The 27,914-nt window shown below is 43.7% G+C and overlaps 2 protein-coding genes across 3 annotated transcripts; one reads left to right on the top strand and one right to left on the bottom strand.

The window, feature by feature from the left end:
* The first annotated feature begins 66 nt into the window (after positions 1-66).
* Positions 67-8,283, top strand: Rae1 (ribonucleic acid export 1). Its single transcript, XM_037415544.2, has 9 exons — positions 67-399; positions 512-604; positions 1,301-1,387; positions 1,463-1,549; positions 5,023-5,094; positions 5,261-5,368; positions 5,594-5,770; positions 6,498-6,692; positions 8,115-8,283. Exons 1-9 carry the CDS (start codon positions 202-204, stop codon positions 8,199-8,201), a joined length of 1,104 nt encoding a protein of 367 aa, XP_037271441.1. The 5' UTR covers positions 67-201; the 3' UTR covers positions 8,202-8,283.
* A 1,674-nt stretch (positions 8,284-9,957) lies between these two features.
* LOC119163530 (serine/threonine-protein kinase Sgk2) lies at positions 9,958-27,667 on the bottom strand. Of its 2 annotated transcripts, none has more exons than XM_075873206.1 (16): positions 27,406-27,667; positions 25,945-26,075; positions 24,593-24,676; positions 22,071-22,219; positions 19,443-19,545; positions 18,089-18,117; positions 17,906-18,011; positions 17,612-17,779; positions 15,393-15,505; positions 15,267-15,303; positions 14,283-14,369; positions 13,366-13,461; positions 12,750-12,857; positions 11,224-11,361; positions 11,033-11,090; positions 9,958-10,474 (listed from the first exon to the last, which is right to left on the bottom strand). In XM_075873206.1, the coding sequence occupies exons 2-16, from the start codon at positions 26,065-26,067 to the stop codon at positions 10,371-10,373; spliced, it is 1,503 nt and encodes a 500-aa protein (XP_075729321.1). In that variant the 5' UTR covers positions 26,068-26,075; positions 27,406-27,667; the 3' UTR covers positions 9,958-10,370. The 2 variants fall into 2 exon arrangements, with proteins under 2 accessions (XP_075729321.1, XP_037271437.2); XM_037415540.2 differs by lacking the exon at positions 27,406-27,667 and adding an exon at positions 27,136-27,261.
* Positions 27,668-27,914: the final 247 nt, after the last annotated feature.

Here is a 27,914-nt window from a genome sequence, read left to right as displayed (position 1 = left end):
ATTACGGACATCAGCACATGTTTATTTTCGATAACATGGCGCTTTCCAATACTATGTCACTGTGTTGAGCGATTAAAAATTTTATAGCTGTCATAGCGTGATTCGCGCAACGTGCAAAAGGGAATCTGAGACCCGATTCGATAAAATCGCTTACGATAGCCCTGTTTTATCGTAGGCTAAATTGCGGCAACATCGCGAGGCATGTTTGGGTCGGCAGGCACGTCAGTAAACTTCGGCGGTGGAGTCGGCATGTTTTCCGGAACGGCGGCCACCGGCACACACAATCCGATGAAGGATTTCGAAGTCGTCTCGCCACCGGAGGACTCCATCAGTAGCATGGCGTTCAGTCCGGCGTCCCTGCCTCAAAACTTTCTCGTTGCTGGGAGCTGGGACAACCAGGTTGATATTTCGCTCTAAATTCAGGTGTCTCGTTCGTGCATTACCACCGTTTTGGCTACGCAACGATGTGTCCTTACGTGCCTCCTTCGTATTTTATTTCTTTAATTGGTAGATCAGGTGTTGGGAGGTGCAGAGCACGGGACAGACCATCCCCAAGGCACAACAGACGCATCAGGGACCCATTCTCGACGTAGCCTGGAGCGACGTAAGCGTCAACTTTGCCTTTCACTTCGAGGTTGACGTTCAGGCACGCAGTTCCAACGTCTCCAAAGCGCTTACAAGTCTTAACGGTCGTTCGGATGTTTATTTGCATCTCATGTTAGGCTCAATACAGTAAATGACTGCTTCTGGTGACGTTGTGTGTACGTGAACGCCTGTATGTTCTTTAAGATCAGCTAGTTTTCTTGAGGCCTGCAAAGTGCGATCTAACCATCTCCGTGTACGAAAGATCTTGTTTTCTTTGAGCTTTCTCTTTGAATAACATTAATTTTTTTTTCGCATCATTGCACTAGCAGCTCGCAGGACATGACAAGTGTATGGAAGATTTAGTTTCATTGCCTTTACTTTGCAAGAACACTCCTTTATAATGGTTATATTGGTTCATTTGGTGATCAGCGAAATTCTGATGACCCTACGCGCGCACTGTAGTTCAGAAGTTAGCTTTTTTTTTAACTGCGAGTCATGACTCACATCTGTACCTCACTACAAGGAAAACCAGGGCGTTTATGAAACTAAGTATAGTTTTAAGCACAGCGTCTTTGTCCTCGCAACTACGTCTTGGTGCAATTGAAAAGTTTCACTTTAGTCTGTTGCCCTTTTGGCATTCATATTAACATGCAAATGAGTGCCTTGCACAAAGACTCAAGCCGATTATCTCTTCTTTTTCTTTTTTTTCTCTCAGGATGGAAGCAAGGTCTTCTCCGCCTCCTGCGACAAAACTGTCAAGATGTGGGATCTGAACAGCAATCAGGCCATGTCAATAGCGCAGGTCTGTGCGCATTGCGTGCGTTGCACATTAAATGTGCTGGTACTTTGCAGCTGAAAACTGCGAACTCTCTTGCAGCACGACGCACCGGTGAAAACAGTGCACTGGGTGAAAGCCCCAAATTACAGCTGCATCATGACCGGAAGCTGGGACAAGACACTCAAGGTGGGAGTCGTTATGCAATTCGCTATAATCACGTGCGGCTTTAGAAGGCAACAATGTCTTCACTTCAAAGTCATAGATGCAAACCAGCAGGCACCAATGAGCGGTTTGATATGCTGGCTAACAGTGCCGTTTGAAAGGAGGCCTTTCCTATATGTCACCAAATGTCGGGTTTCATTTCAAGACCCATATTGGTACAGATCTGAAGAACGACTGAAATCTGGACGCAGTTTCTGAAACAAAGTTATTGTTCTACAATTTTAGTTTAGCACGTCGTGACCACATGGGGTGCCTCAGGAAAACATTCTTGGGGCTAGTCATGTCTGTGTAGCTCATGAGCGTGCTTAAGAAAATGTTATTTGTATGTACCATGAAGACAGCCATTTGCAAGCGAGGAGGATGAGGCTGCCTGTTTAGGACCCTTGCTTTAGACAACGGGGAAAGATGGAACAGGAGTGCCAACTCTGCTGATCTGGAAGGGATGCATTGTGCAACACTGGTTTCTGCTTCCAGGCATGTGCACAAGATGCTGCTACGAATAGAGAAACACTGTGAAAGGGAGGCACCAGTCCATGAGCAGTGCAAAAACCAGTGGTCTTTTCTTGTGCTGCTTTAGCAATGGCGCACAGTCACGTGTTGCTGCGTCTGCTTACCTACCAACCTGTCATCACTGCCAGTCGGTTCATGGTGCATTCGTGAGCGCAGGTGTTGAATGATTTCCATGCACCTTGACGGATGGCGCTGCGCAATGTGATCAGCACATTGCGCAGCGTCAAATGGGCAACCTTTCTAAGCTGTAGAAGGGATGCATCCCTTCTGATCAATGAAAAGATTAGAAGGAAGGGAGCTCATTGCTGGCAGAAGTACATAAAAAAGATAGAAAGGCAGCTGCGAAATTTTGGAACCATCTAAACTCCCTAAGAAATGAGACGAGCCTAGAGCAGAGTTTTATAACTACAGCCCAAGGTGCTAGGCTAGAAGGGGACGAAGCTATTGAATATATAAGAACAAGGGTGACAGAAAAATTTCAACAAAGAAGTACTTTATGCACCACAATAGACAAGGACGAATCAAGTGGTGCAATGGCTCCATTTTCACAACAAGAGTGGGAAAGGGCTGAGAAAAGGGTTCCTGGTAGTACATCAACAGGCCCAGATGGCATTCCAATTAGGCTGATAAAGACATTAGGTCGGAAGTCTAAGCAGGCTTTGAGAGAGGCAGTGAGCAAAATAATAATCGATGGTGAAGTTCCCAATGGATGGAAACTTAGCAGGATGAGCATGATCTATAAAGGAAAGGGGGACAAAGCTGACATAAACAACTACCGTCCTATAACAGTGACATCAGTGGTCTACAGGCTGGCGATGCAAATTATAAAGGAAAGACTGCAGGCGTGGATAGAGGATGAGGGGGTGCTGGGGGAACTGCAGAATGGGTTTCGGAAACACAGGAGGTTGGAAGACAATCTGTTCTCACTGACGCAGTGCATCGAAATAGCAGAAAAGGAACACAGGCCCCTGTGGCTAGCATTTTTGGATATCAAGGGAGCGTACGATAGCGTGGTTCAAGAGGAATTGTGGGGAATACTGGACACACTAGGCGTGGAACATGTAGTCACTAATCTTTTAAAGGGTATCTATAAAGGTAACAAGGTAGTTATAAAGTGGGAAAAACAGGTATCCAAGCCTGCAGAGGTAAAACGGGGGCTTAGGCAGGGGTGCCCCCTGTCACCCTTATTATTCATGATGTACCTACAAGGATTAGAGGCAAAATTAGAGGGAAGTGGACTGGGCTTCAACCTCTCTTTAGTCAAACAAAGAAAACTTATTGATCAGGCACTACCAGCATTAATGTACGCAGATGATATAGTGCTAATGGCCAACAACAAGGAAGATTTGCAGAGATTGCTGGACATCTGCGGTAATGAGGGAGATAGGTTAGATTTTAGATTCAGTAAGGAAAAATCAGCAGTCATGATTTTCAATGACAACGAAGGTAGTGAGCTTAGAATACAGGAGGTCACGCTAGAGATAACAGATAAATACAAATATCTGGGCGTATGGATAAGCAATGGGACCGAGTATCTGAGGGAACACGAAATATACGTGACGACTAAAGGTAACAGGAATGCAGCAGTCATGAAAAATAGGGCACTGTGGAGTTACAATAGGTATGATGTTGTGAGAGGAATATGGAAAGGGGTCATGGTTCCTGGGCTGACGTTCGGCAATGCGGTCTTGTGCATGAGATCAGAAGTTCAAGCAAGATTAGAAATTAAGCAACGTGGAATAGGTAGGCTTGCCTTAGGAGCTCACGGGAATACACCAAATCAGGGAGTACAAGGTGATATGGGATGGACATCATTTGAGGGCAGGGAAGCTAGCAGCAAGATAAAATTTGAGAAACGATTGAGAGAGATGGGGGAAGAGCGTTGGGCTAGGAAGGTGTTCAGCTACTTGTACATGAAGAATGTCGATACAAAATGGAGGAAGCGAACCAAGAAGTTGACTGGTAAATACTTAGAAAACAGCAGGTGGCCAAACCAAAAAGAACTATCGGTTAAGAAGAAAGTGAAGGAAACGGAGACTGACATGTGGAGAATGGGCATGATTAAGAAGTCCGCACGAGAGATCTATCGAACTTTACTTTTAAGCAGAAAATTGCCAAGGAAAGGATCTATGATAATACTCGGGGTAGTTCTCTACTGTTTGAGGCAAGGACGGGAGTACTGCGAACCAAGACATATCGGGCCAAATACGAAGGGGTAGACACAGTATGCAGTGCGTGTGGAGAGGAAGAAGAAGCTGCCGAACACTTGATAATGTTCTGTAAAGGGCTTCACCCTATAGTTCAGGATGATGGCGCAGAGTTTTTCAAAGCACTGGGGTTTAGGGACCGGGAGGGCGAAATAAACTTTAAGCGGGTAGACTTAACCAGAAGGAGGTTATCTTATTGGTGGCTAAAGTCAAGACACGAGTGAAAATTAAACTCTTCACTGCAAAGTACGAATCCTCAAACTCACTTTTTAAAGAAAAAAAAATAAATATAGTTTTTGGTTCATTAGGTATTACGGCTTGGTGGCGCTAGCCACCGCCCGATCTAAAGGGTACAGCCATATCCATCCATCCAGCACAGGAGATATGTGGGGGGCAAAGGATTGCTGGCGCTCCTGTCTTAGACTGACACCACGAACCACACTATTGGCGATGCCACTGTCAAGGAATATTGCCGAGTACACAAGTAGGGCTATTTCTTTAGTTGCGGAGGCAGTCGACGGCCATGCTTCGCTCATCTAGGCGGCGCCATTATGTCCGACCGTAGTTTGTTGTTGCCAGTAGTTTAAGGACCACAAGAACAAACTGAAATAGTGAAGGGTTCGTATTGGGATTCGTTGGATTGCATGTTGTGAGGGAGGTTAAAATACTCCGTCTCTGGAAATTAAAATTTTTCAAAAAAGTTTGTCTCTTTCATTGTAGTTTTGGGACACGAGGACACCGACGCCAATGCTCACGATCAACCTTCCGGAGCGTTGCTACTGTGCTGACGTAGTGAGTACACTATTGAAGCTATTTCTTCGTCCTTTCTTCCGGCAATGTTGTATAGTTAAGGCCCATGTTTTTGGGTAACAAAGCCGCGATCATCCCAAAACCAGGCAAGCTTTTATCAAACTCCTCTCAATGTGCCCTAACACATGTCTTTTGACTCTGCCCACAGGTGTACCCCATGGCTGTCGTCAGCACAGCAGGCAGGTCTATTATAATCTACCAGCTCGAGGGCCAGCCCCAAGAGTACAAAAAGGTTGAATCGCCGCTCAAGTACCAGGTTTGTACACTGCAATATAGTGCACTTTCTTGGCTCTTCAGGAAAGTGCTACAGTGAATGCACAAACTGGCGCAAGTATAAATAGGACTTAGTGCTAATGAGCTCGAATAAGTGTGTCACCACATGCTTGTATGTTTTCCGTACCGCCTACCCTCGGCAGGACACACTTTGCCTCATTAACAGACGGCTTCTAAGTGCTATATTGCGTTTCACCTTTCTTTGCAGCATCGTTGTGTTTCCATATTCCAAGACAAAAAGGCTCAGCCCAATGGCTTCGCCCTCGGAAGCGTTGAGGGACGCGTGGCCATTCAGTACGTGAACGCCCAGAATCCCAAGGACAACTTCACGTTCAAGTGTCACCGAGCTAATGGCACGACAAATGGCTTCCAGGAGATCTTTGCGGTAAACTTGTAGTACACTTGACATTTATCTTTGATGCGGATGTCAGTACATGGGTACAGTCGGGTGTCCGCAGAGACCACTAGGTCTGAGAACATTTTAATTTACCAGCACATTGTGGCTGTATTAGGTTTAACTGCACAGTACATGTTGTTAGAACGTATGAGAACAGGCCCAACATGTAAATTCAACGCTTCTTGTCGAAGCACCCGGAATATTGAACTTTCTCTGGTCTAGTGCTCCCTAAACTTGGCGCTGACTGTACGTCTCTTATAGGTAGTATAATGGCTGGTTGAGGGGCAACCGTCCGAATCTTTCACATTGTCCATGTTATGATCAGGGAGTATGCACTGTTTAAGTTGTAAAATACCCATTATTTCTGTGTTACACCAACTTCATAATGTCTCGAGTTGCAACAGAGTGTGTATGCTGGAGTGTGTTAAATTAGTTGTCATACCCTGCATAACTATCATAGTATGACGAACCAGTTATCATACAATCACCATACCGTCTTCAAGAACTTCCTGCTGTTATCACACATGCGATTGTGTCAAGGATGAATATCTACTACTTTACAGAATTGTTTTTAGTCTCATATGGTAATGCTTGCAGAAACCCGAACATTGCTAGTTGGCCAGCTACACCCCCAAAGTGCTTTGCCTAACATCAATTCCCGTGGTTTCAGCTATCGACATTTAAAGAGTGTTTTCTCTTTTGCTGCTGTTAACAGGTCAATGACATCGCATTCCACCCCGTTCACATGACGCTAGCAACGGTTGGCTCGGACGGCAAGTTCAGCTTCTGGGACAAGGATGCCCGCACCAAGCTGAAGACGTCTGAACAGATGGAGCAGCCCATCACCCGCTGCTGCTTCAATGCGCGGGGTGAAATATTTGCCTATGCGGTCAGCTACGACTGGTCAAAGGTCAGTTCTTGTCATGTGGCCAATAATTATAACCTACTAATTGTAATTATAACCTACTACTCCTCCTCCTTGTGGCTTCGTGCCACAATGTGGGTGGTTGTACATTTTGCCTTTCTTTCATAACCTGCTGTTTCACTGCTGTTAAACATTTTTCACCTTAGCTATGTTGTTCATAAACAGGTATAGGTCAATCTCTGTATAACAGGATATTGGGCTATAACAAATTTAGCCAGAGTTGTTGCCAAGCATTGCCAACTTGCAATATATTATGCTACAGAAACAAAATCTTATTATGTTGCTCGTCGTACGTACTGAATGTAAAATTTTTCATTTACGATCCTCTTTCGGATCATCTCTTAATGTAATTCACATTCCCTCTTGTTTCCTTAATATTCTGTCAGCTGCTCTGTCGCATAATCGAGTATAGATAGCATATTATGGACTTTGCAGAACGGAGGCTTGTAGTGGGTTCATACACGGACTTTTCAAAGCAATGCAAGCTTTGCACAAGTGACTCTTCTTGATCCTAGGCGTAGTTCCTGGTTGGAGATGAAGCATTCAAAATAAATAATTAAGCTTAAAATTAGTGGAGCTAGGTTTTAAGTATACTATTGGCTCATTCAGAAAATCAACAGCAGAACAAAATTGTAGTGAGCACTCCTAAATGGAACCTTGAAGGAACCTTGAACATTCGATGAGAAGCGTATCCCGACAGCAGCAGGCCTCAAAACTACAGGTTCTTGTACTGGTGCGCCCTACGTATACTTCAGCAGAAAATAATTTAATAGCATTAAGACTTACAATGGAGACATGACAAGAAACATTTCACACTCGTACGTATTTTGGGGGCTTTAGTAAGGTTGGTAAAAGAATTAAACAAAAAAATCTCCGCTAAAGTGGTCAGCAGTATCAGGCATATCACAAATACTGCGGGTCTCATAGCTACTGATCAGCCTACGAGAAGCACCTCTTCAAACTTTCCGTACTGCCCTCTGCGCAGGTTTTCATGTAATCAATGCAGGCATGCTGTTCATCCTCACAGAAACTTGAGTCTTGTACTGCTGGCTGGCGTGCAAGACTTGGAGGCAATTGTGGAAGTTTGGCATAATGCTACTTCCAAGTTTGTGGGAAACCAGATAAATCTTTGCACAGAGTCCCTCAAATTGAAGATTCATGGCAACGGCAGTAAATCTAATGTTTTGTATGTATTCGATGCGTAGTTCAAGTGCACTAAATATGCATCATGAAGAACATGCAAACCCTGAAACACTAATGTTGGTTCTCTTTTCGTGCATCCGTGTCTGCACCCCCCTTTCCTGCTTTTATGTTGAATGCCAACAAAACCAGCTCACCCTTGCCGTTCCAAACCAGTTGTGCATGTGCTCATTGCAAGCCATAGCACGTATGTTCTTTTCTTTCTAGGGCCACGAATTTCACAACCCTCAGAAGAAGAACTATATTTTCCTGCATTCCTGCTTCGAGGAACTCAAGCCAAGGGTCAAAAAGTGAAACGTATTCGTCGCAAATCTCTCTGGCAAAACATGCGTAATCAAATAAACCGTCCGATCGGACAAAATTGTGCTCACCGAAATTCAAAACATTTTAATAATCATGTAAAAACAACAAAATACTCCACAGAAAAACAAGTTGCCAGCAGTATAAAGGTTGTTTACATAATATATCTGTTCTGCAGTATCAAATAACTGTACAAAAGTGTTTTCTCTCGACACAGCACAACAAAAAACACGACTGCAACCAAATATGGCACTCTTTCGCATACTTGATAAGAATGTAAGGCACAGCATGCGCTATCTCGACAGCTTGAAGCAGCGTCTGAGGCAGCAAGAAGATTCGTGTGCATACTAGATTGCTCATTGGTGGTAATAAAGCCTTCCTGACTGCATTGATTAAAAAGATTGTGCAGCTAATCCATCGCTTAAAATATATCTTGAATCAAATTGTCAATATGCATAAGTTTGAAAGACGAAACATTCATCAACTGACCTGTGCATTTCATCGGTTCTTGTCTTACTTGCCTTTCGAGCGCTGTTACAAGTGCATGCCACGAAGAAGTCTAAAGATTTGTGTCAAGCCAACAGGTGCAGTCTTCCGCAACTTTACGCGTTGGCAATAACCTGCGCCATGAATTCATAAACTGCTTCCAAGTGATGCACAGGCATTTCGTAGCAAAAATTGCTCGCCTTCCAAGGCTTTTCCACAAAGTTTGGTTGGAAGACAAACTCTGGTTAGCTCGCCATCCAAAAGACTGTTGTGATTACTTACGAAATAAATTTGGAACAATTCAGGAAGCTTCAATTTACCATGGGCACACAATGTTGCACAAAGCTAACAGTATCCTCGAAACACTGCAGCGAAATTCACTCAATGTGTTTCAGGCAGACATCATAGGCCCGGCGAATTCAGGTAGTATTGCCACCATATGTATCGGTGGATGTCAGGACATACCCTCGCAAGAGCACAATGTAAAAACAAATTCACTCTCAACACACAAAGAATATACTCAAATTAACAAAAGCTCGTGTCTTTGCATCCAACGGTCGATGCAAAACTCCGTAAGTGTATGGAAGACTAGCCAAGGCTCTAAGGAAATAGATCACTAGCATAAGCACGGCTGCGTGCAGACAGGCCGCGCAAGGCAGACGTTGCTGGTCCCCAACAATTTTGGTCAGTTCGGTAAAAAATTCGTTGGTCCTTAAAGTACAGATCGCCAGACAGCCAGCCCTCAAGACTGACATAGTAATCACAGCTTCAAAGGTAAGTGTTTCCAAATGTTGCGTGGAAACATGGCAGTTCTTCGCCTCCTGGTTAATCAGATTCTGGGGAATATCTCGACACTTGGTTGACATAGTACTTTGACAGATGTGATGCAAAATGAAATGTAACAACAACAAAAAATACAAGTATGACTCAAATAAAGTGATGCGAGAGCCACGTGGCATGGAAGAGGGAAGGACATCTTGGCCTTTTTTTCATCACTCAATATCGCGTCGTGACAAACTTGCACTTTCTCAAATGTTCAAAAGCTGCATTATGCATGAACCAACTGCACACCCGTATGCACACTGCAATCAATACCTAAATAGATGCGAACAGTCGGTCCCTCTATTGAACAATGCAGCAACGAAACGCTTTTCTTGAAGCCTTGAGTATGACAGGAACATGGTGACAACATGAACATCAATGTGGCACAGGGAAGGAAGGCATAAGAAACAAGCTCGACATCCTTTCTGACCTGATGCATTACGTAAAAGAGAGAAAGGCGTTGGCAGCAGAATGATGCATCATGCTAAATGGGCCTGCAAAACACAGCTCCCCTAAAGCTGGGAAAGCACTTGGGATTATACATTCGAGCAGGACTGATAGCAACCGGCTGCTGATAGCACTGCACTTCGCAGTCCGCGGGATAAACACCCCACCGACCCTTCGCTATTTTTGCGTGTATTTGATGCTACGACGTTAAGTATTGCAAGAACGGCAGCAGTATTTCGTGGCAGTCGGGCAAAGACGGGCACACCAGGCAATGTGGCGGTGCACGTTTGTGAACAAATATTGACGCAAACGCGACAAAACGCAAGGGAAAGGCACTGCAAAGCACAACAGTGGGAATTTCGTTCGTCGCAGACGAGTCCCTGGAAGCCTTGCACGCACGACTCTGCTTCAGGAGGCATTGATGTCCAGCGGAGGCGCGTACGAGAAACCGATGAACGCCGTGTCCGCATCTTGGACGCTCGCGCTGAGCGTTTGAGACTTGCCGACGGAAGCTGAAAGTATGAAATTCCCACATTTTGTTAATGAACCCACAACTCCAGTGGAGCTTGTGTTTCCCATGTGTTATTGCTTTCTTGTAAATTTTGTGTAGAAAAATTGCCTACAGCATCAGATTTCAACATGATCATTTATACTGTTTACCTTTCCAAGGTACAGTGTAGTGTAGGATTAAAGGTCAAAATTGACTGTCTGGAGTTCTTCAATGTCCACCTTAATATATGGCAAATTACAAGACTGGCGTTCTGTCGTTGAAAGGTGGCTGTCATGCTAGAAAATCAAACCTACAACTTTCAAGACCGAAGATACATGAATATACACAGATTTACAGTGTAGTAATGCAAGGTAGTGTGTGTGTGTGTGTGTCTGTATAAGTGCACGGCTTTCAGACCAAACACTATTGCCAGTGCACACAATGAAAAGTACGGTTGTTTACCATATGCCAACTATAGGTGCAAGCTGCTGAGTAGGTGCATTATCAACAATAACTGCGAGCTTTGCTGCATTAAGAACAACTTTTCTTGGTATCTACAATGAGGCATGTGAAAGCTTACCAGGAATTGGTTCCTTGACAAAATCGGGGTCTATGTTTTTCATGTCCATTATTCCAGACTGCAAAAAAAAGAAAAAAAAATGTGAGAACACGCGTTTACAGTGTCAACCAGTATTGAGAGCATTTACTGCGCAAAATAACAGACGTGATCATTGAATGAACAAAAGAGAAATCAACGCAATGAAAACCAACCAGGCTTGGCTTGTATGGTGGAGGTATTCGCTTGGCTTCCAAGTCCTGCCAGTTGATCGGGTTGAAGAAGTCGTGTCGCTTCACCTCGTTGCCGTCGTCAGTGTTACCCAGGCGCAACCGCTTCTCTTTCTGCAAGAGCTGAATGCATAAAAAAAAACCAGAATGGCATTTAGCATTAATGTAATACTCGTGGCGTGCACTTGGCGCACCAAGGCTAAAATGGCTGCATATGTATACAAGATATCAAATATTGGATACGAAACTTTCAAATGCTAGATAAGTCAAATACTACCACTAAGCAAAATTTCTCAAGCCTTTTATATGCAAATGCATTTCTCAGTCTGGCTATGTCAGGCATCAGCCGATATCCTTCTACTGCCCTCTTCCATAGAAGCAGCTGAGAGCGCGCGCGTCTCTAGCAACCAGAGCCCCCACCATATCAGGCTTCGACGTCGGTAGCTGTCAGCAACAGCTGCGGGCACGCGCGCTTATCCTCGCCCCTAGCAACTGGAGAATGTGGTGCAAGAGAAGGTAGGTGCAGTGCTTCGCTGCTGCTTTCCTCGCCGTTCGCTCTTTCTCCTAGCTGCGCCCCACTTTCCCGTCTGCTCGTGTCTCTCTTGAACGTTCGCTGGCTGGGCGTCTCTCAAGAACATCCGGAAATGTGCGCTCGAGATGCCGCTGTGAAATGCCGAGCCGAGAACGCTGTTTGCTTGGTCCACTTTATAGCATTTTTAACCGTGCACACTGGCTACTAGAGCTGGAAACGCATATCGCGTTTCTCGCGACAGAAAAACTTCCACGTGCAGCGAACGACGCTATCGGCTGCATGGTTGCAAAAAATATATATATATATTCCTTTAACGCTGGGTTCTCACGTGCGAAACGCCGTTACAGACGCTACGCAATGCATTCCCATTTCCTCAAGATTCCCTTCGGGGAGGTGGGGGCATTTTTTTTAACGTTGCCTTTTATATGTATGAAATGACGTACAGGAGTGCAGTGTGATGCATTACCATTTTGAATATGTAGAGTAGTCGTAGACCGAAACATAATAATTTAGAGCTAAGTCGTGCACATGCTTCAGTTTTCAGCATTACAGTTTCTGTCACATCGGTCCAACGTCTACTCAAACGCTTGCCTCCGAGCAAAAGTCACCTTTAGCAGCCATATTAGCAACAACATAACACAATTATCAGAAGCATGCCAGGACAAGCTCATAGCAGTTGCCCTAAAAATTTTGATGTCACGTTTCAATCCATAGGTACCTTTTTCGCACGTAGTTTATTTTTCGCCCTGTTCCTCATTTACTCCACTTACATAAGTGCATACATGAGAGCACAGAGTCTGAGAGTGTGCTGCAAAAAGGCTGTGGATGACAAACGAGACAGGAGCTGCTGGACATATTCAAGTCACTTTGTCGACATATTCAAGTTACACAGTCTTCATCCTGTCTCGGGCCAGAAATGGAGCACAGAGTATCTGGAACAATGTGACTTGTGCCAGAGCACAAAAATGCACTCGCTCACCTTTTCGAGAATGTCTCGAGCCGCTGCAGAGATGTTTGTGCGCAGTCGCAGCTGCTTGTGGAGGATGTTGTCGTACATTTCCACCGTATCCCTGCTGTAAAATGGTGGCTGCATAGCACACATAGCAACGTTTTTCAAACGTAATGGCAATAAAAAGAAACAGTGTTGTCAAGCAGCAACATGACAGTCAAGAAAGACTGTTTAAACTGCTAGTAACTTCAGACCAGGCATGTAAATTTTTAGGTACTATTTCTAAAGATTTTTGTCAACACTCTAAATGCCTAACAGCTTGAGTAAAGGTAAACGACTCACTATATCCAGCTGCAGCACGTAACTTTGTGCTCGCACTACAAGTGTCTAAAGTGCATGGTAATGAACACATGGCAATGAAGAAGACCACTTGTCTGTTTTCTTAGGCTCATGCCACAGAATAGCACTACAATTTTACCCCAACTAGCCTAAATGTGCTAGTGCAAACTGAAATGCCTGCCACAATAATACAGCTATCGTCAAGTATAAATCAATCACATAATATTAGCTGAAATAAATACACAACACCAGCTATTGTTCTAGCTGCAGTACCACAGAATCTTGCAATGCCATTCTAGCCACTCACCAGGCCGTAAAGCATTTCGTACAGCACAGCTCCCAAGCACCACCAGTCTACTGTGCGGTCATAAGCTTCCTTCCGGAGGACCTCCGGGGCCAGGTACTGCACAGAAATTGTGGTAGCTATTGCACTTAGCTGCCATGGGCATTGGCAGGTGTGTGCAAAAGGGGCGGTTGCACCCCGCCCAAGCCACATACTCCCACACCCAAGCCACACTGGCGCTCCACTTTCCCCCCTCTACCCCTTACTTGCAAGATGCAACGCCAGTTTGCACCCCTACAAGACAGCATCCTGCTGATGCCCATATTAACGGCTGCTCAGTTGTGCAGAACAAACTGTGGCATGACACATTCAACAAGGTACATGTGAGCTTCCCCTATCCATTTTGCAGTGAATTGAACCATGTAGTTGACTTCCCCCATAATGAAATGAGTTGTATAACAAAATTCAACATTTGATGGCAGTTTTCCATCCTTTTGCATTGTGTGCTATGGGCACCTCTAAAGAGACAACTGCTATAGCAAACATACCCGCGCAATGATGCAAATTCCACTGCTATTCCACTGCTTTACTATAATATTAAGGCATATCGCGCCATAAATGACAGGACAACACAGACAGATAAGAGCACTAAACCCTGTCTGCACCGTTCCCTTACGCACAACAGATTACCAAGTACTCTAAGCTGCCACCTTTCTCATTTATAACTAACGCACTGTGATGCTATCGCTGTTTTCTGCAGCTGCTAATAAAGCAGATGCACACATTGGGAGCACAGATCGACAATGCAATAAAGGCAATGAAAGAATGTCCCAGCTTTTCAGAGGCATGCCAAAGTAGTATGAAGACCAGGCAAGTGATAACTAATAATGATTGAAGTGATTGGAGAGTGGCTTGGTCTACTGAATATGCAAGAAACTAACCTCAGGTGTTCCACAGAATGTGTTCGTGGTCTCCTTTTCCCTGATACCCTCTTTGCAGAGGCCAAAGTCGGTGAGTACGACATGACCCTGAAAGTCACGAAAGGTGAACTTACATTAGTTGTTGTCTAGAAGAATGCTGCTAATAATCTGTTTCTTTGTTGAGTGTATAACGACCTAATCACTGCTTCACATTAACAAACCTACTAACACGAAGGCCACATGCAATGAGTACTAATGATTTTGAAGAAAATAGTTCAGCCTGGTAATCAGCAAATTCGGTTTGCATACAATCTTTACATTGCAACTTGTTCTGAAACTCTCATCTTCCATTTGACTACCATTAAATCAACTGACTGCACAGCTTTAGAAAACCCATAACAGGTTATGTCAAGTTTGGCCAGGCTCAGGATTCGAGCACATCTTTTATATGCACATCAATTCAATTTTTCAATTTTTCATTGGAACGCATTACCTGCGGAAGTAGTGAATGCTGCCTCGACGGCTTCATTCACTCAACAGATAGAAAAGATTAATTTCACCATATAAGTGATGTATGCTGAAAATAGTGTCATTTGAGTGCAATTCATCCGGCTACAAATGTTGAAAATATTCTTAATTGAGCGCAGTCTGTTGAACAGCGAGAAAATATATTTGACCTTTCTGTACTTGATAGTTATGTATTCTTTCATTTATGCCCTGTACTCCAGTGTATTACTAGTTATTGCTTGAATGTATTGTTTGTATCCCACTCCTGCATGGGCCCGGGTAGGGCCTGCAGTATCTGTAAATAAGTAAATAAATAAAAAAAGACATCTTCGTTCACCAGCATTTTGATACTGGTTAATGAAATCAAGCCCCACTAGCTAAACTATCCATGGGAATATTGCAAAAGTAATTTCAGCACATTTCACGCTTGTTGCAATTTGCAATCCCCACAATAGACCATTCTAGTTAGTCGATCATAAGGAACGGGGAAGGACTCACCTGTGCGTCGAGCAGGATGTTTTCCGGCTTCAGATCTCTATAAGATGGATAATTACCGAGAATGAACTGCGAGGCTACCAAATAACTAACTATTAATGGTTACTGGCAACCTCTTGCCTCTCTTACCTGTACACTATTCCTTGAGAATGTAAGTACGAAAGAGCACTCGTGATTTCGGCGGCATAAAATCGAGCTCTGGGCTCTGCAAACGTCCTTTCCTTCTGAAGGTGAAAGAAGAGCTGGAACAAAGAAGAGTTGCATTTCAGAGCCTACTTCCTTGCGAAAGTTAGATGAAAGCAAACATACATACAGCACCAATAAAATATAACTATACTAATACTCACACACAGCAGGCAACAAAGCCATGCAAGAACTGTTTTTACTAGGCTTGTGCGAATAGTAAATTTTAAGTTCGAAGCAAATAGTGACTTTATCTAATAATTTTGAATCGAATTCGAATAGCATATATATCAAAAAATGGGCATATTTCTTATGATTTAACTAACTTGCACAATATCTTTTTTTATTGAAATAGAATCTCTAGGCAAATACTTTTTTTGCTCAAAGGAAGTCTAAACCACTTCGAGTAGTAGCAGGATTGCAGATTTTTGACTTTCGGCAAGATGCGAGTCATAACCCGTAAGATACGTAACATTTAAAATTTTTTTATACCTAGAGCATAAAAGCAGTCATGACAAGCTTACTGAAATAATTGATTTTAGGGTGCTATTTTAATTTAAAGGGGCCCTGCTACACTTTTTCAAGTAGTCATAGAATGGATTCACTAAAGAAGCTTCGTGCATCATGAATTCACCGCCACAAAAATTTTTAGAATCCGTCCAGTATGAGTAAACTGACAAAGATTTGTCGCACGCTGCAAGTGCATTCTTTTCGTCCTGACGAAAACGCTGGAAGCTAAGCAGGGAGAAACGGCACGGGGAAATAAAATATGTCGCACGTGCTTTGAGCTTGTGGAGTCATTTGCCGAGAGAAGAGAGCAATTACATCTCACAATTGATTCGAATATGTACGAGGTATATGATATTGTGATGATGTTGTGATGCCCTTCAGCTGCTGCCATTTTTCTCAAAGGGGGGTGAAGGATCCTTCAAGCCGTCATTATGGCGTTTCCCTCCGCCACCTGTTACACTGTACTGTGATGAATCAAATAAAGCAGTCAACATTTGAAGTATTCGAACATTTGCACAAGCCTAGTTTTAACAGAAACTTTACGTTTGTATAGTGACGTGGTCTTTGAATAAAAAAGTCCTCCACAAGATATGTTTTCAATATATTAGAAGTAGAATGTATGAGCTAGAAGGCTACTCAGCGTTGTCCGGTATGTATGGAGCTGAGTATATAATGATAACAACAAAACACAAGTTGAAGAACTTGAACGGGGAAGAGAAGAAAGAAAGAACAACCTAGGCCTCTGGCCTTAATGCATGTACTAAGCAATGGAAGCCAGCAGGAATGCTATGATCGCATGCTACCAACACAAAATGTGAATAAAATAGTTATCTTGTTTGTTTCGTAATTGATTCAACAGCTATTTGAAAAGATTAAAAGCACATTGAACTGAAAAAGTCAATCTGTTCAGTCTAGTATATTACTCTCTACAAACTCTATTGCTGTTAATTTCACTATGATAAGTTTACTTTTCCAAAGTAAAATGAAGGGCAAAGTTTCCATTACTGAACTTCACACCGAAATTCCAACATTGGACTATCAGTGCGGCATCACACATTTTAAGGCACTTTTCATGTTTTGGGCAAATCGGCTCAAAATTTCCTGACGCTTGCTTTATTGGGTCTCTGGCTCTCTAGGCACACAATGTAATCTATTGTTTGGTATAACTGTCAGTTCAAGCGCACGAATAAACAGAAAGGAAGAGAGGACAAGCGCCTGCCCTCTCTTCCTTTCTGTTTATTTGTGCTCTTGAACTGACAGTTATACCATGCATATCCAACTAGCCCAACTTTAGATTCTGTCGCAATCTATTGTTACTAATAAAACATTATGCAGGCCCTTACGGATGTTGAAGTCTGTGGTGCCATGGCAAGTTGGCCCAGGAATTTCATAGCACTGTCGTCACCTTTTTTTTTTCTGCGTTTTCAGCCTCGCAAAGCGTGCTCTCGTGGCAAAAGTTTCAATTATGGTGTGGCGAAACAGTAATTTTGGTTACACAATTTGGATCAGTTTCCTCTTTTATGCCCTTACAATGTTTGATCATGTTTGCTCATCTCACCACATGCACTAACGTGCCAAAGTGTGACGGCTATCTCGTTTAGCCGCACAGGACCAATTTCATCGCTATGAGAATCAGTGCAGAAGGGTGGGCCCACCTCTCCGCCATTGACGTAGTCCAGGACAAAGTAGAGTTTGACGGGCGTCTGGAAGGAGTAGTGCAGGCCCACGAGGAACGGGTGGTCCAGGTTCTTCAGGAGCACATTCCGTTCGGACATTATGTGATTGCGCTCATTACGCTTGAGGATCATCTTCTTCTGCAGCACCTGGATGGGACAAGATGAAGGAGCATCCGCAGCAGGCTTTACGCCCTGTCTACTTCAAAAGTTTGGAAACGAAAACGATAGATAGGTGCGACCTTAAGGGACGTACAAAATTTCGTGACACTTTACCTTAATAGCATAAAACTGCTTCTCCACTTTGTGCCTCGCTAACAGCACTCGTCCAAAGCTGCCTTTGCCGATCACTTTGAGGAACTCGAAATCACTCGGCTTTACACTGGAGAGGAAGCAAACGCAACGTTAGGTCAGCGGCCCAATCCAAATTCAGCAAGAGCAACGAAAGCAGATGCTTACTGTGGTTTTTCTGTCGAGCCAAGGTCAACCTGCAAGGAAAGAAATATGTCGCAGACAACTTAAAGGTTAAAGAATCATCGGCCAGAACATGTGATTATATCCTCGTGAAAAAGAAAAGACCGTCAATTATAGAGGCAGATTCTAGTGCACTTCTAGCAATCGAGCAAGATTTCTAACTTTAAATTGTGTTCATCTCTCTCAGAAAAGCAGTACATTGCACAGCCTGGTGGAAGAGCCAAGAAGCTTGATTATGGCGTCACTCACATTGCTGTACATGGTCTCGTGCCTTCATGCGCACCATGATTGGCGCTCAAAATTGAAGTGTGTTTGTTACAGCCGGTTCCCACTCTATTCTGCGCTGCTTACAAGGTAAAAGAAGCTGCACACTGACAAGTGCCACTTCCTTCGCGAGGGTTAATGGATGATGCCGAGCAGCAGCGCATGCTTTGGCACAATGCACGCATGCACAGGAAACCTCTACACACTAACACCATCTGTCGTTCTCACGCTCGGCTCCCACTGTTGGCACCATGTGCCGTGTTTACCACTCCATAGTCACCGCAGATAGAAAAATTTTTATTATACACTCAAACTGTGATATAATGACCATGGATGTAACGAATGATCAATTATAAAGAAAGTAAACGAATAACAGTTTTGCCATTGATAGAGCGCTACGAATAGACGTTTATAACGAATTTTCAGATATAACAAAGTATTTTCGTGACAGCTGTGACTGTCATAATGAGGTACGAGGGCAGATGCGTCATGGTGTTTTTCATGTAACGATTCCATGGTTAGACGTACGGCACCATAAAAATTGGTTGTCGGTCCATTTAAGTAACTGAACTCATAATGGACGGACAGCCCAGTGCTAGCCAATGGTTAGCCTGGCACATGCGAGTTAGTACACCGAACAAAACGACCCAATAAAAAAGCCAGTCTCATTATTATTTTTTTTTTGAGGGGCACCAAAGTGATACACTAAGCCAGCTTAAAATTATTATTTACACTTTTATAGCTAGACTGTTGTTAATTTCACCACCATAGATTCACTAACAGGACAGAAAATCAAGGTCAAAATATCATTTCTATTGGCGTGGGTACTTCAATGTGGCATCTCAACCCACATTTTCCTTCCACGAATTTTCTCGCTTCTTAAAAGCCTCCTCGCAGCAAACATGGTATTTCGGTATTGCAAAAAAGTAATTCACTAATAAGAAAAACATCCTTATTTTTTCTTAAAGTGTCTCTTAAAGCCTTTACAGTAGGTTCATAACTCTAGGATCGTAGTCACTCGGCGATGGCAACTGTTTGATAATTCGTCCAGTATAAAGGCACTCTGACAACGTACCGGTTCGGGAGCCTCGGCACCTTGACCATTGTTCTCCTCTTCCTCGGCCGCTTCTTTGATGCTCAAGTTCTTGTCAACATTGAGAAAGGCCCTGACGTCTTGGCTGGAAAGATATGGCAGGCGGCCAGCAAGAAATCCTTGAGTATCCAGACACCTTGGCACCACTACAGGTCGCGATAACAAAATGCTGAACAATCGTGATAGCGCCGCGTGTGAGTCAGTCTTCTAGAAATAAACAATTCGGCAAGAACACAAGCTCACGCTAACGAATGCGACTTTACTACAGAAGATTCGCACTAAACAGAAATTTCTTTAAATGAAATTGCCGCTTAAATGGCACAATTGCTTCCGATATGATTGGTTTCGTACTTGCACTCTGCACCTTTGTAAACACGTCTGTTAAATAGAACATACAGTGGAACATTATATAAATGTCCCCCGGCTTCATTACGACTCGCGATTTACGACGAATTGGTTCGCTCCAGGAAAAATTCCTTAGCGATATTGTGTTAAAACCTTGGTTATACGACACAGTCTTGCGCCAACCTCATATCTTACAACTTTCAGATTCCGTCCGAAATGAAAAGCGCACATCCGCTCGCATCGAACATCAACCAAATGCTAACAAGAGCAAAATATGAGCTTGCGTTCCCCTAGATTGATAAATAGAGAAGTAGAGATTGAGACAGGATGTCTTAGAATCTAAAATTTATTTTCCTAGCAAATAATGCAGTTCTGCGTACGCCTCGATCCCGTGCTTATGCAGTCGTTATCTAGAGAAGCTCCGTCCAGAGTAGCTTCAGTTGGCTGAAAAACTATTATCCGAGGGTCTGATATTTTCATGTTTTTCGATCAGTGGAAACTGGTCGACGTACCGCTGATCTACTGCTTTGACTTGTGGCACTCGCAGTCGCAAGCTTGAGCATGCAAAAGGGCGTGATGCAGCTTCTTTTCACTGTGCAAAACAACTCTCACTTGACGTCAACATTCATTATAACAGCGGGACATCACTAGTTGTGCTTCACAAGGCAACAATTTACAACGCGCAGAGCTCAGTCGAGCACGAAGGCATTCTACGCAACCTCGTGAAACTTGCGGTCCATCACCATTACGTGATGGCGATGACACTGTGTCTAGCCCATCTGACAGGAGGCTGTTGGCAACGTGGCTTCAGTTTTGTTTTTAAGCGCAAGCAATTTTCGGACTCAATTTATCAGGAGAAAAGTGCGCATTGGCCTTGCGACAATAAAGATTCGCTCGTGCCTGCTTCAACCAAGTAATGATGTCGTGGGCAAAAATAATTTTATGTGCCTTCCTTGGAGAAGCACAAGGTCGTGTCATGGGCTTACTCAGGCAGTCTGTACCAGTTTTTTGTGCAAGGCTGATTGTCAGCGCCTGTATGCTTAGTTTTTTGATTATGAGATGCCCAGATTACACGACGGCTTTGTGTGGTACCGTGAAAGTCTTATGATCGAGGTTCCTCTGTATATTCCTGGTTCCTTCAGCTTCTGGTTAAACAATGTCTACTCCAATCTTTTTTTCTACACCCATTTCTTTCATTCTGATAAATCCCCATTCACATACCAATGCTGCTCACCAAAGACTTCATTATTCTGAAGATGGAAAGCTTCTGCATTTTCAGGTCCTCCAAGAACCCATTACAACGGAACATGTTAAGAATTTCAAATGTTTCAATGACGTTTCAAACTTGAAATGATTATCCAAGCATATTAAAGATAGCTAAACTGAAATACTTCTTTTAAGTGATGAAGATAACTAGTGTAACAGTGCCTAAAAACATACAGTGACTTGTCCATGATTGATTTGTGGGGTTTAACGTCCCAAAACCACCATATGATTATGAGAGACGCCGTAGTGGAGGGCTCCAGAAATTTTCACCACCTGGGGTTCTTTAACGTGCACCCAAATCTGAGCACACGGGCCTACGACATTTCCGCCTCCATCGGAAATGCAGCCGCCGCAGCCGGGATTTGAACCCGCGACCTGCGGGTCAGCAGCCGAGTACCTTAGCCACTAGACCACCGCGGCGGGGCAGTGACTTGTCCATGTAAAGGTATGTTAATCTTTCATTTAGATATGTTTTATAATCTTTAATCCATATTCCACGTGACTGCACAATTTTTGGGGCAAGCAACATTCCTGAAACCCTTCTTTCCCAACTCCACCTGGCAGTTTCAAGGCTAGCAATGTACACGGCAGGGCTCCCTGGCACATGCTTTTAGAGAGCTTTAGTGAGCCCTGCATACTGGTACTTGCTAGGGTATTAATGCAGTAATGGTTTTACAGAGCACCGTTATGACACCTCACGACACTTCATCTAACCACAATAGCATTTCATTGCGCATGTGTTTGAAGTGTTCCTAGCTAAATAAAAGGGCAAGACGTCTACAAGGGCAACCTGTTCACTATGACACCACTAAATCAAATTTACACAAGCGGCAAAGCAGCGTACTCCTAGTTACTCCAATAATGGCTTTCTTCGTTCAGTTGAGCTTTGCTGTCCCAGATGTTTGCATTTACGGTCTCTAGTTGTTTGCGGTCTCGCTTTCTGCCAATAAGTTTGCATACAAACAGACTGTCTGTTAATGGCAGTGCCCGTCAACTCACTTCTGCATCAGCTTCTCGTCCGTGACAAGCTTCTGGATGAACTCGTCCAGTCCTTGACGCCGACTCCGGATGAAGTCGGGGCTAAAGTTGTTCCCGAAGAGCTTCTTGCCGGGAAGCTTGAGATGGCAGCCAGGAAACTGCTTCTTGATCTAAAAGGAGTGTTTTGTATGTAACACTTGGATGATTGCTCTCATACTAAAAATATGCTATTTAGTTTACTATAGGCAGATACAACCTTAGAAACGATACCATCTCCGCCCACAGTCATCACTGTTTGCCCCAGAGATTGATTGATTGATTTGTGGGGTTTAACGTCCCAAAACCACCATATGATTATGAGAGACGCCGTAGTGGAGGGCTCCGGAAATTTTGACCACCTGGGGTTCTTTAACGTGCACCCAAATCTGAGCACACGGGCCTCGACATTTCCGCCTCCATCGGAAATGCAGCCGCCGCAGCCGGGATTTGAACCCGCGACCTGCGGGTCAGCAGCCGAGTACCTTAGCCACTAGACCACCGCGGCGGGGCGTTTCCCCAGAGAGGATTTGCATGAATGCTCAATCGAACAGCGCTTACTCATTTTCATGACATCAGGCACCTCTCAAGTGTTTGAGACAGTCGGCATTAACATACAGACACACATTTATGTCTCTTATTTTAGATTGAAAACTCGAGCAACCTAGAAAATTTTTTCAGGTACTCCGACATTGCTGCTCAGCCAAACGTAATGTTTTATGTAGAAATAACGAACCCCTAACTCTTCAAGGTGCAGTATTTACAATAGTTGAGAAACGGTACTTATAATTCGAGCAGAATACGGCAAGCATGACTGCCCTCCGTAGTTAGGGCAAGTACGTCGTGGTTCTGCGGGTGGAGCTTAAATTTTTTTTCTTAGGTAGTAATAAATTATAGGAACATTGCAGCTAATATAAAAGATGTACAACAAGAGTCACTTTGCTGCTTTACACCAAAAAGACTGCCAGAAAAATAACTTAAATTTGTTATTGGGCAGCAGTTCACACATAAAAAAAGAAATATATTAATTTGCATTTCTAAAGGATCCAACGACTGGAAAGGCTCATATAACAGTTTGCAATACTGTGTGACCGCCAGTTCTGGCGATAATATGGGTTTCATTCTTCATTAATGAAAACCACACAGTCAAAATTAATTACCAGAGGAGTAGCAACACTCGTGACAACTGTGATTCATGACGTCAGCGTGATTCACTACTGACCTATAAGACATGCTAACCCAAATGCCTCAAGACAGAGAAAGCACGCTATTGTAAAAGAAAATTAGCAAGAGCAATTGAGGCATAGGGCAAAGTGTATCAAGAAAGTCAACACCTGCGGCCAGCTACCCTTAACTTTCTAGCTACATATTGCACAGAACTGTTAAGAGAAGTATTCTGATTAACATCACCCACAAGATTAATATGGCTTGCTTGATATTACAATACAGACTCTAGTGAAAACTCGCTGAGATACGAGGCAAATGAAACAAAGATGCAAAATCACGAACAATGGCACAACAGCTATAATTCGCGCTTTTGTGTTAATCTTTCGTGCGTCTTGGACTCTGTTTCATGTTTCAAAGAATCATGGTGGTTTCTAATTTAGTCTACCATCAATTTTTTTAAACGGTCCTTGTATTATCTTTTTTACATATCTTGTATTTGCACAACTGCTGACCAGGAATGCCTCCAGTAGGGGTACCCATCTCATTAAGCTGCCCAACTCTGCAAGTTTAGCGGGGTGTTCATTTCTTTTATAATGAAGCTAAATTGATTTGATAAGAATGTTTACCAATTCGATACCAATAACTGCTAAATTTATGCAACAAATATACGCTCCTGTTATGAACAGGTGTCAGCCAAAGGTATCCCTTTCTCGTATCTCTTTCAATGCAGCAGTAATTTTATTGAGTTTACCATCAGCTAGGTCACCCTTTTGATAGAAGCCAATATCTACATCACATTGTTCAAAGCACATCATCATCATCAGCCCGACTACGCCCGCTGCAGGGAAAGCGTCTGATATATCGCCAACCAACCCAGTCCTGTGCTTGGTGCGGCAATGTTATTTGCAAACTTCTTAATATCATCTGCCTACCTAACTTGCTGCCTACCTCTCACATGCCAACCTTCTCTATAAATGTAGTCTGCTACTTCCAATGACCAGCGGCTCTCTTGTATGTGTGTTGCATGCCCTGCTCATGCCTATTTCTTCATTTGGACTAAGACGTCCTTAAAATCCGCTCGTTTTCTGACCTACTCTGCTCTCCTTATCCCTCAAGGTTGCACCCGTCTCTTCTCTTTTCATGGCTCGCTGCATTCCACTCAATACAAGTTGGACCCCTTTAAACGAAATGTCCAGTTCTATATATCCTGTGCGCATTTTTACCTCTTTTGGTGCAGCTTCTACATAATCCTCGATTCCAGCTGACTGAACTACGTTTATGAGGACACTAACAATAATAAACAGAAAGCAAGGCAGCAGTAGCACGGCGTGGGGACTTACAATGTCCAGAAGCTTGCTGAAGTCATTGTACCTCCGGAGCACAAACCACGAATGCCCGTCGACTGTCACAACAACCTTGTACACCTGTAAACACGCAAGTATTGGGAGGTTGAAAATACACTTAAAAGTTAAGCTAGTGTGAACCAGTACGACAAATTAGAAAACAACAATGACGATAGACAACTGGACAAATTGGTATCGGTTCACAGCCAATAAAAATGGCACACTGCGGCTGTGTCACGCCCGTTCTTCCATTTCCTTTGTCAGTGTGCTGTTTTCACTAGCCATGAAGCACGGCAATGATTTCAAAGCTAGTTTGCACAAATGTAACTATTGTCAAATGAAACATGTTTTCCCAGAACCTCCAGGCTCCGTTTAAAGAAAATTATTTTCCAGATTTAGCAGTGGAGGGTATCTTGGCATTCCACTGATGACAGCACGGTCACTAACTCAAAACACTGAAACAGTCATAAAGATTGGAGGCTTTTTGCATTCCTTTCCAATAAAATATGCACAATAACTGAATGTGCAGACGTAAAATACGCCTGCTCAAGCAATAAAACCAGAAGCAGAAAAACGCAAGCCAAATTCATTAATAGAAAGTGAGGTAGCAGTCTTCTTGCACCAAGCAAAAAATTATGCCACATGCACAAATCTAACGCACGTACAGTTAAAACTCGTGGAACTCTAGATTCAGCACTGCAATGTCATTCTCATATGATATATTTTTTCATTTCATTTGTATTATATTTATAAGTACGTTGCTATCTGATATTAGTTGAAATTTATGTTTTACTCTGTTAAACATAATAATTCATTACGCCTGCACTTAGCGGTGATATAACAATGTTTTATTTTCCAAGAGCAAATGTATTCTCCAATTGTTTTGTCAACAAATCAGAGACACACAATTTTTTTTTTCAGACAGACTGTAGAGATGGTCTTTAAACAACGTCGTAATTTCACATCTCCCAGCACTTGCAGGCTAAGCTGATTAGTTATGTTACAGCAGAAAACCAACTGCTGCTGTAACCTATGAATCAGATGAAAACGCTTTATCACACCGGCTAGGGCTAGATTATATGTAGATTGCCCCTAAGCATGACATCACAGTTGCTAAAGTGCAGTGGAGATTTTTGCAAGCTTCCTTAAACATGATGCTGAAAACCAATCGGCTACCATAACTTCCAGGCAGTATAAGCCTTCAGGTGTGTGCTCTGTGCTGTTCATGTTTAACTTGGCATAAGCACGCATTACATGATACGGTAATTTTCAAAGATGCTCACAATCATGGTTTACAATGTCAGTGTTTTCATGGTAAGCAAGCAAAACTGTGCAGATTTGTGGCATACCGTGAACTTCTTGTTCTTTTCCTGTATCTCCGAGTTGGTAACCGAAGCAGTTGTGTGCGGCGGTGGCGTCGAACCGTTGTGGTGGATGCGAAGCAGTTTTGGCTCCGCAAGCGCGTCCGACATTCTGTATCCTGCAAGCACATTGTTTCATTCTTTCTGTCACCGCAAAGTAAAACGCAACACTGTCAACTAATGTGAGAATTGACGTGACAGCAAAATGACACTCCATTACACAGCATGAAAAAAACAAAACTCAAAAGCAACACTGTATGCTCAGTTATTCGAGTAAATAAACAACACAGCAAGCAACTAATCAAGAGCAGTACATATTACGAAGAAATAGCATGCAGCTGAGCATGGACAACAGATTTTCATCTAAGGACATCAGCTAACGCAATGCAAGGGGCAAGTTTACTAACAATTAGTGCAATCGCAAGAGTTTCTTGTAGTACCGCACATTTACTTTCACAAGTAATGCCCCTATGGCAATTTCCATTAGTAGAAAGCAATAGTTTCAGATTCAAGGAAAACAATGCACACATTATCTTATCACACATGGTTCAGAATGAAATACTGCTTTGCTGGCTTCTTCTTAGTCTCGTGATGCCTTTGATAAACTCCATATAAATAGAGACTTGACAGGCTGAAAAGTGAAGTCCAACAAAACGTGAATTCGAATGAAACAGCCACAATAGTAATGTACTACACTGTGAAACTAAGGCTCATCGAGTTGGCCGTAAGGTGGTTAAAATGCAAATACCAGCAGGAATACCGTCTGCCTGTACTAATTTACTTTAAGCAAGCATATAGAACGAGTGGTGGGCTTCAATTAAGCAACAGTTTCGTAGCGAGTATTGACTCATCAAAAGGAGAGAATTTCAGAAGCGCACAAGTTGGGCTAGATGGTTGACGTTCACATTGTAATGGTTTACTGCACTATAGCAAGGGTAACAGGTGAATAGAAGGCAGCATTCGCAGACGTGCTGTCTTCTCTCCTTTTGCTGTCCTTGTTATAGCGCCTTTAAGCGATTACAAAAGGAGACAGAATTCACAGACCACAGGAAAACCACCGTGTTGGCACGTCGTACAAAATGGTGCCTTGCCTTGCACAAAGCATTGCAGTTAATGTGAAACAGCCACAGTTCTCGTGTTTGTGCACAGGTCATCCATTGGGAGGCCTGTCACACTTACTCCTGCCCGTCACTTCAACGCAACCACTCGTGGATGTCCAGAAACGACCCATGACAACTGTCTCGTGGAAGATCTCCAACTTAACTGGCGGGAGGGGGCTAGCCCGCCGACGGCACGCGAGCACCCGGACAACCCCCTCCTGTATATTGCGGGCTGTAAAGACATAAAAAAGAACCTCCTACATGCCGCCACTGTGCCGGCGGCTTCCGTCGTAACACTGGGCGAGATTTTTTTTTCGCCGGATCACCGCAAGGAGGAGTTACTACCTACCGTGGTAATTAGTCTCCTAGGAGTCGCCGTCTGAGGGTGCCCAGGGGAAGGGTCCAAGACGTCGTCGCTGGTAGCTTCGCCGTCACCGGACCGCAACAGTTGAGGTCTCTTCCGTTCCGTTCATGATGTTAGCTTTCTGCGACGCAGGCTTGTTCGGCCGATAAGGCGCAGAGCTCGTGCCGATAAGACCACACGGCCCTCTTTCCAAGGACAGCGGAGGCTGCCCGATGAATCGAGGCCCTCTCTCTCAGGAGCACGGCCGCTGCTGCTGCAATACGCGCACAGTGAATTCACGGCGGGTTTCGCAAGTCAACGTTCCGCAAAAGTTGCATATCGTAACAGCGGCGCAGCTGTCAAGGTGAAGCAGCGCGTCGCAATCGGCGCGTATGCAGACGAACGAGGAGTGACTGGCCTCCCACTCCCGTGTCCGATGATTGATCTCTGCTCGCTCTTTACGGGACAGTAGTGGTGACGCGCGCGTGCTATTTGACTAAGAGCAGCAGTTTGCA

Source organism: Rhipicephalus microplus, chromosome 9, assembly GCF_043290135.1.
Source record: "Rhipicephalus microplus isolate Deutch F79 chromosome 9, USDA_Rmic, whole genome shotgun sequence".
Taxonomy (NCBI): Eukaryota; Metazoa; Arthropoda; class Arachnida; order Ixodida; family Ixodidae; genus Rhipicephalus; species Rhipicephalus microplus.
The sequence above is the reverse complement of the archived record's forward strand: the minus strand, read 5'-3'. Positions and strand labels throughout refer to the sequence as shown.

Coding starts and splice junctions, on each gene's coding strand:
- Rae1 (XM_037415544.2), top strand. CDS start 202: ATGTTTGGGTCGGCAGGCACGTCAGTAAACTTCGGCGGTGGAGTCGGC. Junction 1,550..5,022: donor GCTGGGACAAGACACTCAAG/GTGGGAGTCGTT, acceptor CTTTCATTGTAG/TTTTGGGACACGAGGACACC. Junction 5,095..5,260: donor GTTGCTACTGTGCTGACGTA/GTGAGTACACTA, acceptor CTCTGCCCACAG/GTGTACCCCATGGCTGTCGT.
- LOC119163530 (XM_037415540.2), bottom strand. CDS start 27,187: ATGGGTCGTTTCTGGACATCCACGAGTGGTTGCGTTGAAGTGACGGGC. Junction 15,304..15,392: donor TCTCAAGGAATAGTGTACAG/GTAAGAGAGGCA, acceptor TCCATCTTATAG/AGATCTGAAGCCGGAAAACA. Junction 14,370..15,266: donor ACATCCTGCTCGACGCACAG/GTGAGTCCTTCC, acceptor CGTGACTTTCAG/GGTCATGTCGTACTCACCGA.